Here is a 16,178-nt window from a genome sequence, read left to right as displayed (position 1 = left end):
TAGTATAAACAACATTTAATAAACGGACTAATTAAATAATATAATTATATAAATTAATAAGAATTAAAACTAAAATTCTTACCTCCCGCGCCAACTGAAGAAGAACAGAAAAATTGCAGAATATGCAGTGAAATGGTTTGACAATATTATATGTATATATATAATATGTGCTTATCATGGGGGTGGGGCGGTGGGTGATGGCCCACCCCTCCCCCAATTCATTTTTCTTTCTTTTTCTTTTCTATTCCTTTTCTTTCGTCTTTTTCTATTATTTTTTTTTAATTTAATTTAAATTTTTCTCAAAATACTCATTACGTCCTTCTTAAATTTCTTAATTAATATAATTTGTCCTCAAATATTATAACAAAATCCAATTTAATCCGTTCGAGTTTTATTATATCTCAAATTCAATCTATAATTTATTTACTAATTAAATCTAAATTTCTAATAATTACCAATTAGTCTCCCAATTACGTGAAAAATTCTACGGACGTCACATCGTTGGGGGTTTGTCGTTTCTTTACCGAATTGTTGATTATTAGCCGCCATGGTTGTGATTAGTTTGCGTGCTTCGGTAGGAGTTTTGTCATACAAAGCACCTCCACTAGCTGCATCCACCAAGCTTCTATTTGCCTCAGACAATCCTTCATAAAAATATTGGATTAGAAGATGATCGAGAATTTGGTGATGAGGGCAACTTTCTACTAATTGCTTGAATCTCCCCCAATATTCATAGAAACTTTCACTGGAGAATCGGCGTATTCCACTTATTTCCTTTTGGATGTTTGTAGTCCTTGAAGCGGGGAAGTAGTTCTCAAGAAATAGTTTCTTGAGCTCGTTCCAACTAACAATAGATCCCAAAGGTAAAGAGTAGAGCCAATCTTTTGCTTTATCGCCCAATGAGAATGGAAAAGCTCTTAGCTTGACTTGTTCTTCGGTGACTCCTTGAGGTCTCATGCCAGAACACACCACATGGAATTCCTTGAGGTGTTTGTGTGGGTCTTCACCTGCAAGGCCACGAAAAATGGGAAGTAAGTGGATGAGACCGGATTTAAGTTCAAAATCAACAGTTAAATTAGGATATTCAATGCAGAGTGGTTGTTGATTTAATTCAAGCGAAGTCCTCTCTTTGACTGTTCATTCGGGATTATGGGCCATGACTTCGTCTTTAGAGTCATTAGACGTCGACACATCTAACTCAGAATCTGTTGCTGGTTTGGAAGAAGTAGAAACCTCTTCCTTGTTTTGTTTGGTTTCTTTTCAGAGTCTACGAGCAGTTTTCTCGATCTCTGGGTCAAATTCAAGTTCACTTGTACGAGAAGAACGCGGCATAAAACCAAGTAACAAGAAAAAGAAATTAATTTAAAGACACCAATCCCCGGCAACGGCGCCAAAATTTGATGGGTGTCGAATCCACCAAAAATAATTCCTACGAACACTTTTGTAGATGTGTGAGTAGGGTCGAATCCACAGAGATTGGTTTTAAATTAATTCCTTCAAAAACGAAAATAATTAGGGGGAGTTTTGATTGTGAAGAAGAATAAAACTAAAAAGCTAATAAAATTAGAAGAGATAAATATAAGAGAAGGGTATTCCAGTTAAAGATAGGATCACGCTTAATTCCACGGTTGATCATAGATACAAAGATAACAATTATTCATAATTGATAAATTGGTTATGGCCATTGGTACGACCTAATGACCTCACCTTTTCTTACTTTGTGGATAGTCAAAGAACGTCCGTTGACTAAATTCCTAATCAGTAAACAACCTTGGGAATGTCCTCAAGATTTAATTTACCAACAGCATTAAGAATTAGAAAGGCCCAATTCTAACCAATAAATTCCTACGAGGATTTATTTAAGTTAGATTGTGCATTCCCCACAACATAATCAAAAACTTCTACATAATCAATTATGTTGTGTTACCACTAGTTATTGAACTAAACAAACAATTACGGATTTGCAAGTTCAATTGGCTAGGCAAATATTCTTGAAAATAAATTAGATTATTTGTAATAAAAGCACAGAGAACAACACAAATACCAATATAAATAAAAGTAGAAAGCATAAACTAGATCTCGCAACTCGTTGGATTTAAGCGTTCACAAAGTCTTCAACCGGAATGAGAGAGCTAGCTAGACATGCTCATGGAAGAACGCATGAAAGTAAAATAAGAAAATATCATAAAAACGTAGAGAAATAAAAGAGTTCAAAAGTTGTCTCTTTAAGTGAATTACATCACCTATTTATAATAGCTAGATACCTAGCTCTACCAGGATTAGAAGTAGATTCCTAGTTGAACTAAAAGACTTATAGAGATAAAATTATAATCCTAGTTAAACTCTTCCTTCATCAGAGGGAGTCCAAGCAGCTCCAAACTCTTGCCAAAAATTGAGTTTGAGTCTTGTTTGAATTTCCATTTTGGTGATTTTCTTCATTTTCCAATTCTTTTGTCATAATGCTGCAAAATAATATTTAATTAGGAGCATTTGGTCACAAAATAGGCTAAAATATTATATGAAATAAGCATAAAATGCGATCCTGTCAATAAGCTGCGAAATGTTCTATCTTATATTGATCATGCAACATACCTATGGATATGTATATATAAAAGGGACTTGTCATTCAATCTTTATGGTAACACCATCAAGACTGAATTCCATTTAGTTACCTTTCATTCCCCATGGTTTATGATCTTCAAGGAAACTTAACCCCAAAGCCATACTCCCTTTTTCTCGTCCTGCAACACCTACGACTAAAATTTTCACAGCTTGTTATTTCTAACATGCCTTCATATTTTCCAATAATAGGTTGCTGCTAATGATATAAGTCATCACAAGGGAAAAAAATTTCTTTCTTAGTGATGTCAAATATAACTTATATTTCTTTTCATCCTTTAGGGCATCTATGTTTTACGTTATCTACCTGAATCTCTTGAGGAGTTAAAGACTTTAATAACTCTTTCTCCTTTTCTTTGTAGCCTGTAATCATATCTTTCCAAAAGGACATCCGACTACTAAATTCAGTCCTAGAGCTAAGTGTTCTATCTAAAATTGTGTGATCTTTTATAATGATATCAACACCACCTATTCTAGGTATCCTAATAGGATCTGGTGTCATTACCTTGGTGAATTCCTTGAAAATTCTAGAAATCTCAATATACTCTTTCCTAAGAAACAAATCTGAATGATGCGTATTGAAAGGGCATAAGCAATTCTATAAGTTATAGAATATGGTCCGTTACCTTCTTTTATTAGATCTTTTCTGTTAAAATCTTGATGAAAGGTTAAGACTCTACTGAAATCTTGGTTTGCTAGGTTGTATGCAATCCTAGGATGAATGTCAAACATCAATTTTCCTACATACAGATTACCTATCATTGTTCCAAGACAACAATTTCTTAAGATATTGATTCTTCTATCCATTATTAATAAATGTATTTCTGAATCAATTCTTTCCTTAAAAGTTGCTTTTAGTACTACTTCAATAATCCCTATGTAGATCCATTTCTTAGTAACCACTACTTCTTCTCTAAGCTTACTTAATTCTTCAAGAATTTCTTCTTTAGGAATTAATTGCATCTCCATCACATAACCAGTAAGTTCCATAGGTATAGCAAACTCATGACTTTGTAAATTATGTGATGCTTTCTTTGGTTCAGTCCTATCTGGTTCAGGACTTTTCCAATTCCTCCAATCCTAACTCCATCGTATGGGCTGAGGTTGGAATCTTGTCGGATGATTCTTTCCATAATTTTGTTAGACACTGTCATTCTAGAAAAGAATCCTAACAGGCTTTCGAAGGTTTGAAGCCTATCGCCCTTGTTGTAATTATTCTGACTTGGTTGAAGATCCATCTGAATCTGTTTCTACTTCTTCCTCACATACACTTTCGTCTGATGGAAGGTTTTCGAATTGGTAAATGGGTACCAAAACGTCATAGTATACTGCATCCAAGATGTCATCCGTGGCTTCAAATTTTTGTAATTCACCACGTTTCTACGGGCATTCAGGAGATATATGTCCTCTTGCTCCACAGGTCCAGCGATTGCAGTCTTTGAAACTTTCATTGGCTCAGGTATGGGCTCGTTTGAAAGTTCTCTTGTAGGGGTTCTTCCGGTGGATCTTGCATCTATTCGTCTAGATCCTTGGATGAAGCCCTTGTTGGTCCTATTTTCTGTCCAGATTTGTATGTTCTGACTTTGGACTTGGACCACCATGATCTCCATGGGGAAAATATTCTTCTGAAACTCCTGGGGTAGGAGTCACTATTTTGCTTCATCCTTTTCTTTGGCTTGCTTGATTCTCCTATAATAGTTGGAAAATTATTACTATCACAACAGAGAGGAGTCCGTTTGATTTGACCTCTCAGTCTTTTCATGTTCTTTGGGATGGATGCTTGATAGCACCAATCCTTCAGTTTGTCTTTGAGGAAAGACATTCTTCGCACCACTGAATTTAGTTGTTCTTCAGGTACTTTATATGACTGGATCAATATTTTCCTCCATGAATTCAATATCTTTGCGAAGAACATTGGAGCTGCTACTTCCGTTGCTACTCCATTCTGGAAGAAATACTTGTGAAACCAATAGATGTATTTATTTACTGCGCAAATACTCCTTAATTCAAGGCTAAAAAGAGCCTATGCATATTCTCTAGCTTTTTTTGCTCTACTTCCCTCGAAGTATCCATCTCCGATGAAGTGTATTTTGATAAGCCTTCCTAGCCGGTCCACTATCGCGCCCTTCGAATCTTCGGTAAGGATGCTGGCTTTAGTATCTTTTGGGGTATTATCTCATCCAATCTTCACGGATCCCTCCAAGCTCAACTCAACAAGTTTTATGAAGTTTTTCTTGTCGAGCTCTAGGGTAGTTGCTACTGTCTTGATGGTTGCAACCCATTCGTCTATCAACTTCTCAGTATTTCAAAAATCGATAATATCCATATTAAGTATAGCGCCTTATGGATGTAAGGGCTAGAGCATAGTCATTACCCAAGGTGTATTTTCAGGCACTCTCTTTGGATTTCTTCCTAGATTTTCCTTTAGCTTGGTTCTCAACACTACCTCGTAAGGGCGTTGAGAATTGTTTTTGCTTTTATTGCTATAAACTTTTTCAAAAGTATGAAAATAGCCTTTGCATATTAGTAGGGACCTAAACACAGGAATGGTTTTTCTCAGAGTCAGACCACGCCTTGTGACGAAAGGGGCAGGTATTATTGCAGGCCAATCGATTAGAGAACTGGGTACTCAATTAACATTAAGAACTTTTCATATCGGCAGAGTATTCACGGGGGAGAAATACTATATAAAGAAGAGCAATAAACTATAGGATTTCTTATTTGAGTAGGAATATTTCGATTTTTCTCGTTCCTTCTCTTCGATAAGAATAGGGATTTGAAATGATACAAATTCCTCTTCATTCTCTTGTGCTCATCGAAATAACTGCCTAAGTATGCTTTTTTGGAGTGGCATTAGTGTGGAAATCCGGTGTCTCATTCGGTTGATTCTGTGGAGGATTATTAAAACATGTACTTTCCTCCAACGGTGGTAATGCTGGAGTGATCTCATTTGTTTGGATATTGACTAAATCCACAATCCCGAGTTGGGAAAAGGATTCTGCCAATTCTTGTAGATCTGATAGATTCGTTCTTGTTACCTCCTTTATGTTATAGATTTGATGAATGCGATAATCAAATCTTCTCTGGACTTTGACTTTGGAATCTTCATGGCCTTCCCCTTCTGATGTAGAAGAGGTACTGTTCCAAGGGCGTCCTTGATTCGCTCTTGTCTGAATTTTGATGTCTCAGGATTTTTTCTTTGGTTTCTCTTTAAATCTGTGGTTTCTGTCTTCAGATCTGTAAGATCCTTGTGTAGATCCGAAAAGATCTTGAGGATCTCTTCCACCTTTTGATCCAAGGTTTCTATTTTCATAGGTATAGGAATTAACCTATGTTCATAGTCTTGGATTGTCTTTTGTATCTCCCTCAAATCATGGGAGATCTCGAATTCTTTCCAATCAGCTCCTTTAATCATAATTTTTTAAATAGTAATTATGTACGAATTTACCCGTTCCACTTCTTTTGGCAGGAATTCTACCATGGACTTCAGTGGAGTGTAAACGCCTCACTGCATCTCCTGGTAGTACTTGTCGAACTTCAAAATCTCTCAGCCATTCACATTCTTCTTTTGGCGTGAGAAGGTTCGGATCAATCCTCTTGGGACCATTGTAACATTTGTCAAAACTTTCCATAAGAAATTCCCTCCTTTGTATTTCCAGAATCTGGAAATATTCCCTATTATCATTGTAACTCGAACTTTCGTTCGGTTTCATTTTCTCTGAAAGAGTCTCCTCTATTAGTGGATAAAATAATATCAAAATGTAATATAATCATATATTTTTTCAATAAACCTAGGCTTTGATAGCATTCTAGGCGAGTATGGGTAAATATTCATAAAAATGCAAGAATAATGAAAATGGACTAAACTTCGCACTTTAAAGTAATAGAGGGGTAAAATAGTCCAGAATTTAACCCAGATCTGATTAGATTCTGTCAGAGGACCAAAATCGAGAGTTTTTGAAAAGTTACGGGACTAAAATGAAATCTCAAAAGTTAAAGGACTAAAATAAAAAATAGTCAAAATTAGGGGACGAATTTTGCCTTTAACCCAATGTCAACTAATAAAATGTAGCATAATATGCACCATTTTCTTCAGAAAGTTTCTCTACTTCACATACGAAGGTTTTTTCTTCAGGTCGGTCGTAGTGCACACAATAGGAAAATATCATCTCATAGAAGCTTTATGTGTATTTTGAAGGGCATGGCAGGTTAAGTTTGAAATATCTTGCTTGAACTGCTGATTCTGATAAAGGTTTGTGAGTACGCATGATAATGAGGGTTGATGAGTTAAAGATGTTGGAACATAAATATCTACACGTTGCAAACTCATACCTTCTCCTGTCTTGATGTTTTAACACAATCATGCAGGCTAGTGAAAAAAAGAAGGGGAAGAAAAGAAGTCTGTTCTTCAATAAGTAAAGAACTCCTAATTTTTCCCTGTCCGGAGTAGAAGGATATTTTTTTCTGTACATACTGTATTTTCCTTTCAATGTATGTTCTAGTTTGTGACAAATATTCAGATTTCTTAAATCTCTTGTATAGATTTCCTTCGAATTCTAATGTTATAAAAGCATATTTCCTTGTTATTTAAATCCTCTCGTTTATAAACACATGAACCCTAGTAATCAACCATTTTAAGGATTCTGAAAACTTGTTTCTGCCATGCCCACTTACTTTCAGAAATCTACAAGTTCTTATTACTTAATCGTGGTGTCCAATGGCAAGAATCTACAAGTTCTTATTGCTTAATCGTGCAAGATGCGTTTTGAGATCAAACTGTGTGGATAGAGACTTTTTCTGGCACAAATAGCCTCCAAGATTTTATAGTTAGAGTGTTATTTGGAGCTTCTGCTTGTTGCATTTAGCATTGAAGACAGTGGAGATACTTCAAAAATATTTATATTGGTCCAGAATCACTTTGAAAAAATCATTGATTTGGTTAGATGTAGACTACTCCCATCAAATTTCATCGAAGATCACGTACTCATTTTTGGTTATGCAGGAAGTGGAAATTATGATTTTTTCTGGAATTTGGAATCATTTCTCAAGTGCTCTATTGTGATATCTTCGTAGAGTTGGTTTGTTCGGACTTGCTATTTGGGATTGCTTCCTTATTGCCTGATTGTATTATATGTGAATATTTTGCTTATGTTACTAGCAGTGATGAAATAGTATTGTGCAACAACCATTGACATTTCCATTAATTACTCTTACAATATTACCTTCCCAATATAAGATTCTTACAATGTGCAGTTTTTATAAGGAAAATAAAAAAATGTCAACTTCTTTTCTCTGCAGGAAAATGAGTTGTAATCACTAAGTGTTCAAATGAATGGGTAATACGTATATTAAATCTCATGTACAAGTGTTCTTGTTCAGTTATTTTGGTCTCTATGGGTAGCATGTGTTTCTACCGGCCAAGTTTGATTGGTAATTCATTCTTTACAGTATGTGTGGCTATACCAGCCAAGATTTTATTCACAATTCATTCCCAAGGGCATTGTTATGAGCAGGCATGAGGCGAGAAAGGGTTCCTGATGGCTGCTGCTAATGTTTAGGGCGAGCATTGAACTTACATTGGTATATGTTTCTGGAGATTTCTCCTAATCCTACTAGCAAGGAAAGGTATCCTTAAATCCGACTTCTCCAAGATAACTTATATTTTACTCCTGTTAAGAGTAGCCCAACATTCAGAAGATGTAGATATTAAATTCTCTCAGTTGCCAATTTCACACGCAATTAACTCCACAATACAAACCAGCCATTGGCATTTTCTTATCTGTCTTTCTTCACGTACAGATCTTGGTTTATACAATTCATATTTCTGGAAGATTCCAACAAAAAGTTGAAAAGTGAAAGGTAGCTTAGCAGTTACACCAGTAGTTCCCCATTCTCAGACAAGAGTCCATGGTACCTAGTTTTAATAAGCTGCGTCCAATAGAAAGTGGGAGTTGACAATCTTATAAGCTATTCTACCGCCTGCCACTGCCGGAAGCTCGATTCTGGACGTAAGTCCTCAGGGAAGGTGATTGAGTAAGAGCAAAAGGAGTAATTGTGGTATTCTGATTGGCACTTTTTCGCTGTATTCTCCGTCTTGCAATATAGCCACGAACCCAAGGGGTCACATCCTCATTAACTTTGATCATGATGAAGAAGATGATGCGGTAAATGATAATCATGCTGAATAGAACACTGAGGTCGATCCACTTTGATCGATGCACATCAATCTGGAAAACATTTTCCAAGATATATTCTCCTGGAATCTTGGGAAGATCAGGCGACTGGTTGTCGAAGATCAAGCCCTTCAGATCATTTTGGTATTGTCCCTGAGGACATATAGTTTATTTATCAATTAGTTTGCTTCTTTTTTTGGTTTGTCAAACAAAGTTATGGTATATTAACGTGGTAAGAAAAAGAGCAACAAATATGTGAATTTTACCTGTAGAGCCCAGAAGTGGAAACTTATATAAGACATTGGGTAACGCCACACCGGCTTTGGGATGTCATTTGGTAGCCGGAAATAACCTGAGACCAGCATAAAAATTCCCTGCAACAAATTTGACAAGAAGGACGTGAAATAATTAAGAAGAGTGAGAATTAACTAGATAGAAATTGGCAGAGATTGAGGCAATACTGTCAGAACCTGTAAATTTTGTAAATAATTACGGACCTGAATTCCAGCACCTATGATGATACCCATAAGGAAATTTGGAACAACACTGGCTATAGCCATCATCAGGCTCTCAACCACCGTGACACTCGCGTAAAGGCACAATACGAAGAATAAGTAATGTGAAAAGCCTGGGTGGAGTCGGACCATGAAGTAGCACACAGTACCAGAAATAAAGGTGATTAATATCAGAAATGGCATTGCAGATAAGGTGTTGCTGATCACAAAGGCACTCACGCCATAGTGCCCATTAAGCCTTTCCCTTTGGAAAACCTGAAGCAAAACATAGCACAAGAAGCAGTTTAATTTCTTTCTTTTCATTTTCTGTTTTTCGAAATACGTTGAGTCAGTCCAAGTAGTTGCATTGTTGTACCTTCATATCTTCCACAAATGAAGGAAATCCACCAATGGACATAAAGGTTACAAAACCAAAGACAAAAGACGCGCATGCACCTCTTGCCTGTAAATAAACCAGGTAACAACAAATAGAATGAGATCCAGGCAATTATAGCTGTTATGCTACGAAAAATTTGAAGGCAGTGATATCTTCTCAGTATTCGATTTGAATATTCTCTGTTGAAAACACCCTGAATACTTATTTATTTTTTCTGTATGTTGGAAACTAAAAGAAATGTTAGTCATTTCGTCTGGGTTGAATCATCTAGAAATAACAATGTGACATCCACAAAGCAACCCTGAAGATCCTCGAAATGATCCTGTATCACTCACACTAGGTTGCATTCTCAGGAGCTTAGCGCTACTAACTACTTCAACTGCTGTGCACTGAATAAGAGCATTACCAGGATGGAGTTGTAGCTTGTTCCGACATTCAAGTAAATGGTTCCGATGCAAATAGTGACCACGATATAGATGACAAGCCTCAGCCAGTAATACCCAAAGTCCCTCGACATATTAACAAATGACCGTGTAGTTAAGGTAAAAGCCTGCATGAAGAAACTAGCCTGACTCCCTCCAGAATCTAGCACAGTTCCTTTCTGCAATATCAAACATGAGTCATCTAGATCAGAAAATAAATCTGATGAGCCAACAAAATATTAACTTTCAAAAAGAAAAATCTACACTTACAATTTTGGAAATCTCCTCAATCTTTTCTTTTGCTGAGTAACAATACTGAGAAGTACGATAAGAGTCAACAAGCGTCCGAATGGCTTCTGCTGTGGTTACTTTGTCTAGAGGATCATCATTTGTCTCAAACTGATTACATCAATACAATGATTTGAAGTGAATAAGGGGACAAGTCTTGTTCTAGTAAAAGATATTGTCCTAAATGCACGTAGCCAAAGACATGAACTAAGCAGTGGTGCATACAAGAACGATAAATTGGTCCAATTATTATGTATATAGTGAATATGGTATTGGGATCAACTGATATATGTAAGGCCTCTTGTTTTCCTGTATTTTGAAAGTTAAAATTGTATGCATCTCCTTATGAACACTTGTCTGATTTGTTCTCCACGAAGATTCACAAGAGAAATCAATCAAATAAATAAATGTTGTCTGGAACTCTGAGAGGAAGCGAGAACAGGGGAAGAAATTGATACCCGCATCTTCATAGATCCTTTCAGAGTTGCTTTAACTTTGTCAAAATCAGAATTGATGCACCGTAGAAAATGATCAGAGGGGTTCCTGAGAGCAGGACAAGGAAAGCCAGCTTGTGCAAAAAACTGCATGCACCAGACTCATTACATAATTAGATCTCCATTCCTGAGGAAGCAAATGTGTTTGAGTAAATAAGGAGAGAAACTATAAAGTTACTTTCTTGCCTCATATGCTTCTGAGGCTTGACCAAAGTAAACTGTTTTTCCACCGGAAAGTAGGTACAATCGGTCAAACAGCTCAAAGACTTCACTGCTAGGCTGGTGAATCGAGGCTATGACTGTCCTTCCATCTCTGGACAACCCGCGTAATGTCTGGGTCACAAAGAATGCTGATGCACTGCCAAAAGCAATACCATTCCACCAACAGCTCTATGTGAGATTAAATCCATTGAATTATCAGTTCTATATATGTGGCATGCATGACGTACACACACATTGCATCGATAACCAAGCTAATTCTGCATGTTCACAAACGCATAGCATATGCTGATTTGTTCTGATTCACAAACGCCCTATTTTTGTAGGGCCGAACACCTTAAAGTATACCCGCCATCAACAAGTACTTAGCTCTAATTATGTTACCTATTTGAAGAGTGGAATTTCTTTCAGCATTATATAATTAAGTTTGAACATGTTATGATACAAACTATATATTGGGGCTGGCAGGAACATTCGCCTACTTGAAGAGTGATAAAAGTTTAAACATGATAGCCGGTCTGCAAGTGCTCTGTTAGTTTTATTTTTCATTCATTAAAATATATTCTTATCTTTCAAAATCTTGAAAGCAAAGGATAAGGGGAAAAACCAAATGCAAAATAAAATAGGGGATGTGATGCCCATCCAACTACCCAAGTGAGTAGGCATATGCCCGAGACTCATTTTCCAAAACTGTTAGATTAGAATATTATAAAGTTATGCTCACACATTTTCATGTCACCAATTGTATACTTAAAAAAATATATTAGATATATATAATCTCTCTCTCTCTATATATATATATAGGATATAATATATAAAATTCACTACCAATTTATAATAAAAAAACACATCATCATCATTATCAGTATTATTATTATTATTAATTAAAAGTCTGAATCAGTATCTATATAAGGAGCGTCCAGGGGTCCAAAAAAAGGGACTTGGAGCACTGAGCAGGCATGATACTTATGGAAGAATAGAAGGGCCGGATTTGAAATGGCCTAACCTGTCCAGACCACTGGTTGGCTCATCTAGGAAAAGTAACCTGGGCCTTGTCAGGATTTCAAGTGCAATGCTAACCCTTCTTCTTTCTCCCCCACTGATGCCCCTCAAGTGCCAATTTCCAATGACGGTGTCGGCACAATCTTGAAGTCCCATTTCAATAATTGTGCTCTCCACCAGTGCCCGTTTGTCCGACCATCGCATTCTATCAGGAAGCCGCAATCGAGCTGAATATGATATTGTTTCACGAACCGTCAGAGTCCCGATCAAGTTGTCATCTTGTGTTACATATGCCTGCATTAATTATAGCAAAGAAGCAGCATTTGGTGTCAGTTTCGCCTCCTGCTTAATTGGGATAGAAAGGGGCTTAATACGCCCACCGCGAGTTAGATAAGTGGAAAGAAAAGAAAAGTGTGCACAAGTTGATTAGGAGAAGTAAAACTTGACGAAACTAATGATGGGCTGGAACTTGAAAGTACTGACCCAACGTACGTAAGTTGTATTTCAACAAATTAAAAGGGAAACCATTCATCATAGGAAGTTATCTGGACACAAGAAAGCACTAATGGAAAAGCTGGAGGACAAGAAACCCACAAAACTTAGGCGCACAAATTGAAAAGGAAAACCAGGACTCATCATAGGAAGTTATCGAAAGCATGGATGGAAAAGCTGAAGGGGAAGAAACCCACGAAACTTTAGGCGTAGAACTTGAAAAGGAAAACCAGGACTCATCATAGGAAGTTATATGGACACAACAGAGCATGAAACTAAAAGGAGTGGCAGGAAAACCACGAAACTTTAGGCGCAGCCTGGCCCTGGAGAGCTGGAGAACTTATCTAGCAAACTAATAATCAGGTGGCCAAAAATTAAATGTAATGAAAAATCGTGTCAGGTAAATATGTACTCACAGCAGTCCCAAAAGATAACTTGGCCTTGCGACCGTTAAGCAGAATGGTTCCAGAAAGGAATGCATTGGCAGCGAGTCGGCCAGACAGGGCGTCAAGCAGTGTAGATTTGCCGGATCCGGAAGGACCCATTAGTGCAGTAAAGGATCCAGGCTCCGCATAACCAGAGAGTTTCTCCAAAACATTCTGCGTGTCTCCGTTGCTCAGAGTGACCACCACGGTTAAATCTTTCCAGGCGAGCCTGGCGGAAACATCGCCCACAAATTCCGTATTGGTTTTCTCCTTCCACAGGCTCTCACTCAAAGGGCTCAGCCCTCCTACTACAAGCCCATTGCCTTGTGGTTTGTTAGCCTCAATCTCCATCATAACATCATCTGCAGCTGATGAGCTCTTCATGGTCATACCGATGGATCTCTTCGGGACACTAGCTAGCTAAAGTCTTGACAAGAAGAGGTTGTTTTCTTGAAGATTGAATTAATTATATTAATGCTGCAGCCACTACTACTAGTACTTGAACAGTAGCGTGTTTGGTATTTGAAGGAGTAATTATAGGGGATGAAACAAGAAATCTAACAGCCAAAAACTATCAACTTAATTAGGAATTAGATGAGAAAGAATAAGTTGGGTATGATGAGAAACACAGATGTTGTGAATTTGACTTGATGAGTGGGATCAGGAGGTAATGTTGATGATGAGGATGAGGATGAGCATGAGCATGAGCATAGGAATAATGCATGTCACTATAAATTAAGTTTAAACCCACACAAAATTAAGGAGCCAAACACGTATACATATACTAATTTGCTCTTCACGGAAGTCGCTGGTTGTGAATCACACAAATTAAAAGCTAACCACCGAACATCACGCTCTTATATATCAGAATTATGGAGTTTCTTGCCAACCTCCAGCTGCACGATCTTGGACTTAAATTTTAATGTGAATAGTGATTATATAAAGAAGAAGGTAGAAGGACAAGGACTAAAATCCTCCTCGGTCGGCCTGGATATTGGAATGGATCTCCATTGTTATGCGCGCTGGCTTATTAATGTGTACAGTTAGATGTAGGTAGAAGCATTTAATGCAAACCGACCCCCAATTAAAACTTATATGGTAGGAGGTTGGCACATAATTGTTACGACTCATCTTTAATTTCATATCATGCGCAAAACCCGCATACGTCGTCTATTGTCAAACCTTTGTGCGCGCGCCCAACATGTGAACGAGTGAGTTGATGATTCACACTTCTCGCCCCTCCCCTTCCCCGCCCCAACAAACTTAATTTTATTATCTTTGACCAAATATTTACATATTATATTTAATATATATATATATATTAATCAGGCGAATAGCAATTTAATCCCCTGTGATATTGAATATGAGCACATTATTCCCCTATGAAAAAAATATAGCAATTTACCCTCTATACTTTTTAAAATATAGCAATTGACCTACTTATACAGGGAGGTAAATTACTTCATTTTAAAAATTATAAACGATAAATTATTATATTTTAAAAAATACAAGAAAGTAACCGGTACTTATTTTTTCATAAGGATGTAATTTACTCATATATGATACCACAAGGGGTTGCTTGCATTTCTCTATACATTAATCTTATAACAAAGTTGTTCATTTGGGGCCAAAAGGAAAACAACATATCAGTAATTTGCCAATCCCAGCTATTGACTATATATATATATATATATATATGGCCTAATTTTGTTAATTCATTGAAAAATATTTACCTATATATATGTTCAACAAATTAAATTATTACCGGAAGAAATCAATTTGGATCTCTATGGTGCATTTGACTCATTTTACATGCATCCTATTTATTTTTGTCATTTAGGAATGTGCCAACAATTTCATTTTATTTCGTATAAGTAGGAAAAAACAATATAAGATTTATTCTTGGAAAATTAAAATTTTCAATTATTTGTCTGTTTTAGACCCATTTTGACTTATAACCCTATAATATCACCTATATAAGTCCAATTTCACTTGGTCACTTTGCTTTAGTGTATATTAGAGATGTAGGATTATGTCTTAGAATTTTACAAAAGCTAAACTGGAAGAAGATTATAAGATCCTTTCAAGGGTTATTAATTTTTAGCGGGTCTTTCTTTTTCTTTCTTTTTTTTTTTTTTGGTTGGTGGGGGGTGGGGTGGGGGGGGGTGGGGTGGGGCGTGGAGGTGAACACATTTTTTTATCTGTTTTTATTTCTCGACCTAAAAAAGCCCCTTAACGCGATCCAACATATTTTAAGCAGGTATCTAGCTTTTCCCATGAGAATTGAATCAATGGCTAAATTATATTTTTGGTCTCATAACTGGATCTATTTTTAATTTTGGTCGGACGCTCACGTCAATTTGCACATTGAGTTTTTTTTTTCAATTTGAGGACCATTGAGGAATTTTCGTTCAATTGATAACGTCATCTACTCTCTTCATTAGTCAATACAATCAAAATAAGGGTAAATTACATTTTTTGTCTCATAAGTGGACCTATTTTCAATTTTAGTCCCACACTCAGGCCAATTCGCACATTTACGTGTGGGACCAAAATTAGAAACAGGTCCACTTACGGGACCAAAATTGAAAACATGTCCACTTATTGGACCAAAAATATAATTTACCCTTATTTTGATTGTATTGATTAACATACAGAGCAACTGCCGTTATCAATTGAACGAAAATCCCTCAATGGTCCTCAAATTAAAAATAAAAAAAAACCCACATATAGAACTCAATGTACAAATTAATTTGAATGTGGAATTAAAATTTGAAATAAATTCATTTATAGGACTAAAAATATAATTTACCCTTTAACCAATAATAGATCTATTAACTAATAGGGAACACGGACTTAACAACTTTGTCGAAGTTAGGCATCGATCTATTATGTATGAATTTAGATTAATAAAAGAAAACTTCCCAACCAATCTATTAATTAAAACTAAGCTATTAATCTATTAATTAAAACTAAGTTATTATAGTACTCGTGTCCTTAGTTTCGAACATGCAACTAACCAGACTATTACTTTAAAGTTAATATTCGTACTATATATATAAAGCGATTTAATTGAATTTACTGTCCCATGAGTGGCAAAATAAAAATTTTAAATATAGAGGTGGTAAGTAGTACTCTGAAAAAAACTTTTTT

General features: G+C 36.3%; 1 protein-coding gene across 1 annotated transcript; it reads right to left on the bottom strand.

Moving 5' to 3' along the window:
• Window positions 8,309-14,018, bottom strand: LOC105157386 (ABC transporter G family member 11). The gene is made up of 10 exons (XM_011073797.2): window positions 13,017-14,018; window positions 12,113-12,402; window positions 11,074-11,245; window positions 10,852-10,974; window positions 10,376-10,504; window positions 10,090-10,284; window positions 9,663-9,749; window positions 9,290-9,562; window positions 9,059-9,166; window positions 8,309-8,945 (listed from the first exon to the last, which is right to left on the bottom strand). Exons 1-10 carry the CDS (start codon window positions 13,413-13,415, stop codon window positions 8,592-8,594), a joined length of 2,130 nt encoding a protein of 709 aa, XP_011072099.1. The 5' UTR covers window positions 13,416-14,018; the 3' UTR covers window positions 8,309-8,591.

This window comes from Sesamum indicum, linkage group LG3, assembly GCF_000512975.1.
Source record: "Sesamum indicum cultivar Zhongzhi No. 13 linkage group LG3, S_indicum_v1.0, whole genome shotgun sequence".
NCBI lineage: Eukaryota > Viridiplantae > Streptophyta > Magnoliopsida > Lamiales > Pedaliaceae > Sesamum > Sesamum indicum.
Note: the sequence above shows the minus strand (reverse complement) of the source record. Positions and strands in the feature narration are given on the sequence as shown.

Coding starts and splice junctions, on each gene's coding strand:
- LOC105157386 (XM_011073797.2), bottom strand. CDS start 13,415: ATGACCATGAAGAGCTCATCAGCTGCAGATGATGTTATGATGGAGATT. Junction 12,403..13,016: donor AGTTATCTTTTGGGACTGCT/GTGAGTACATAT, acceptor TAATTAATGCAG/GCATATGTAACACAAGATGA. Junction 10,505..10,851: donor AAGGATCTATGAAGATGCGG/GTATCAATTTCT, acceptor TGATGTAATCAG/TTTGAGACAAATGATGATCC.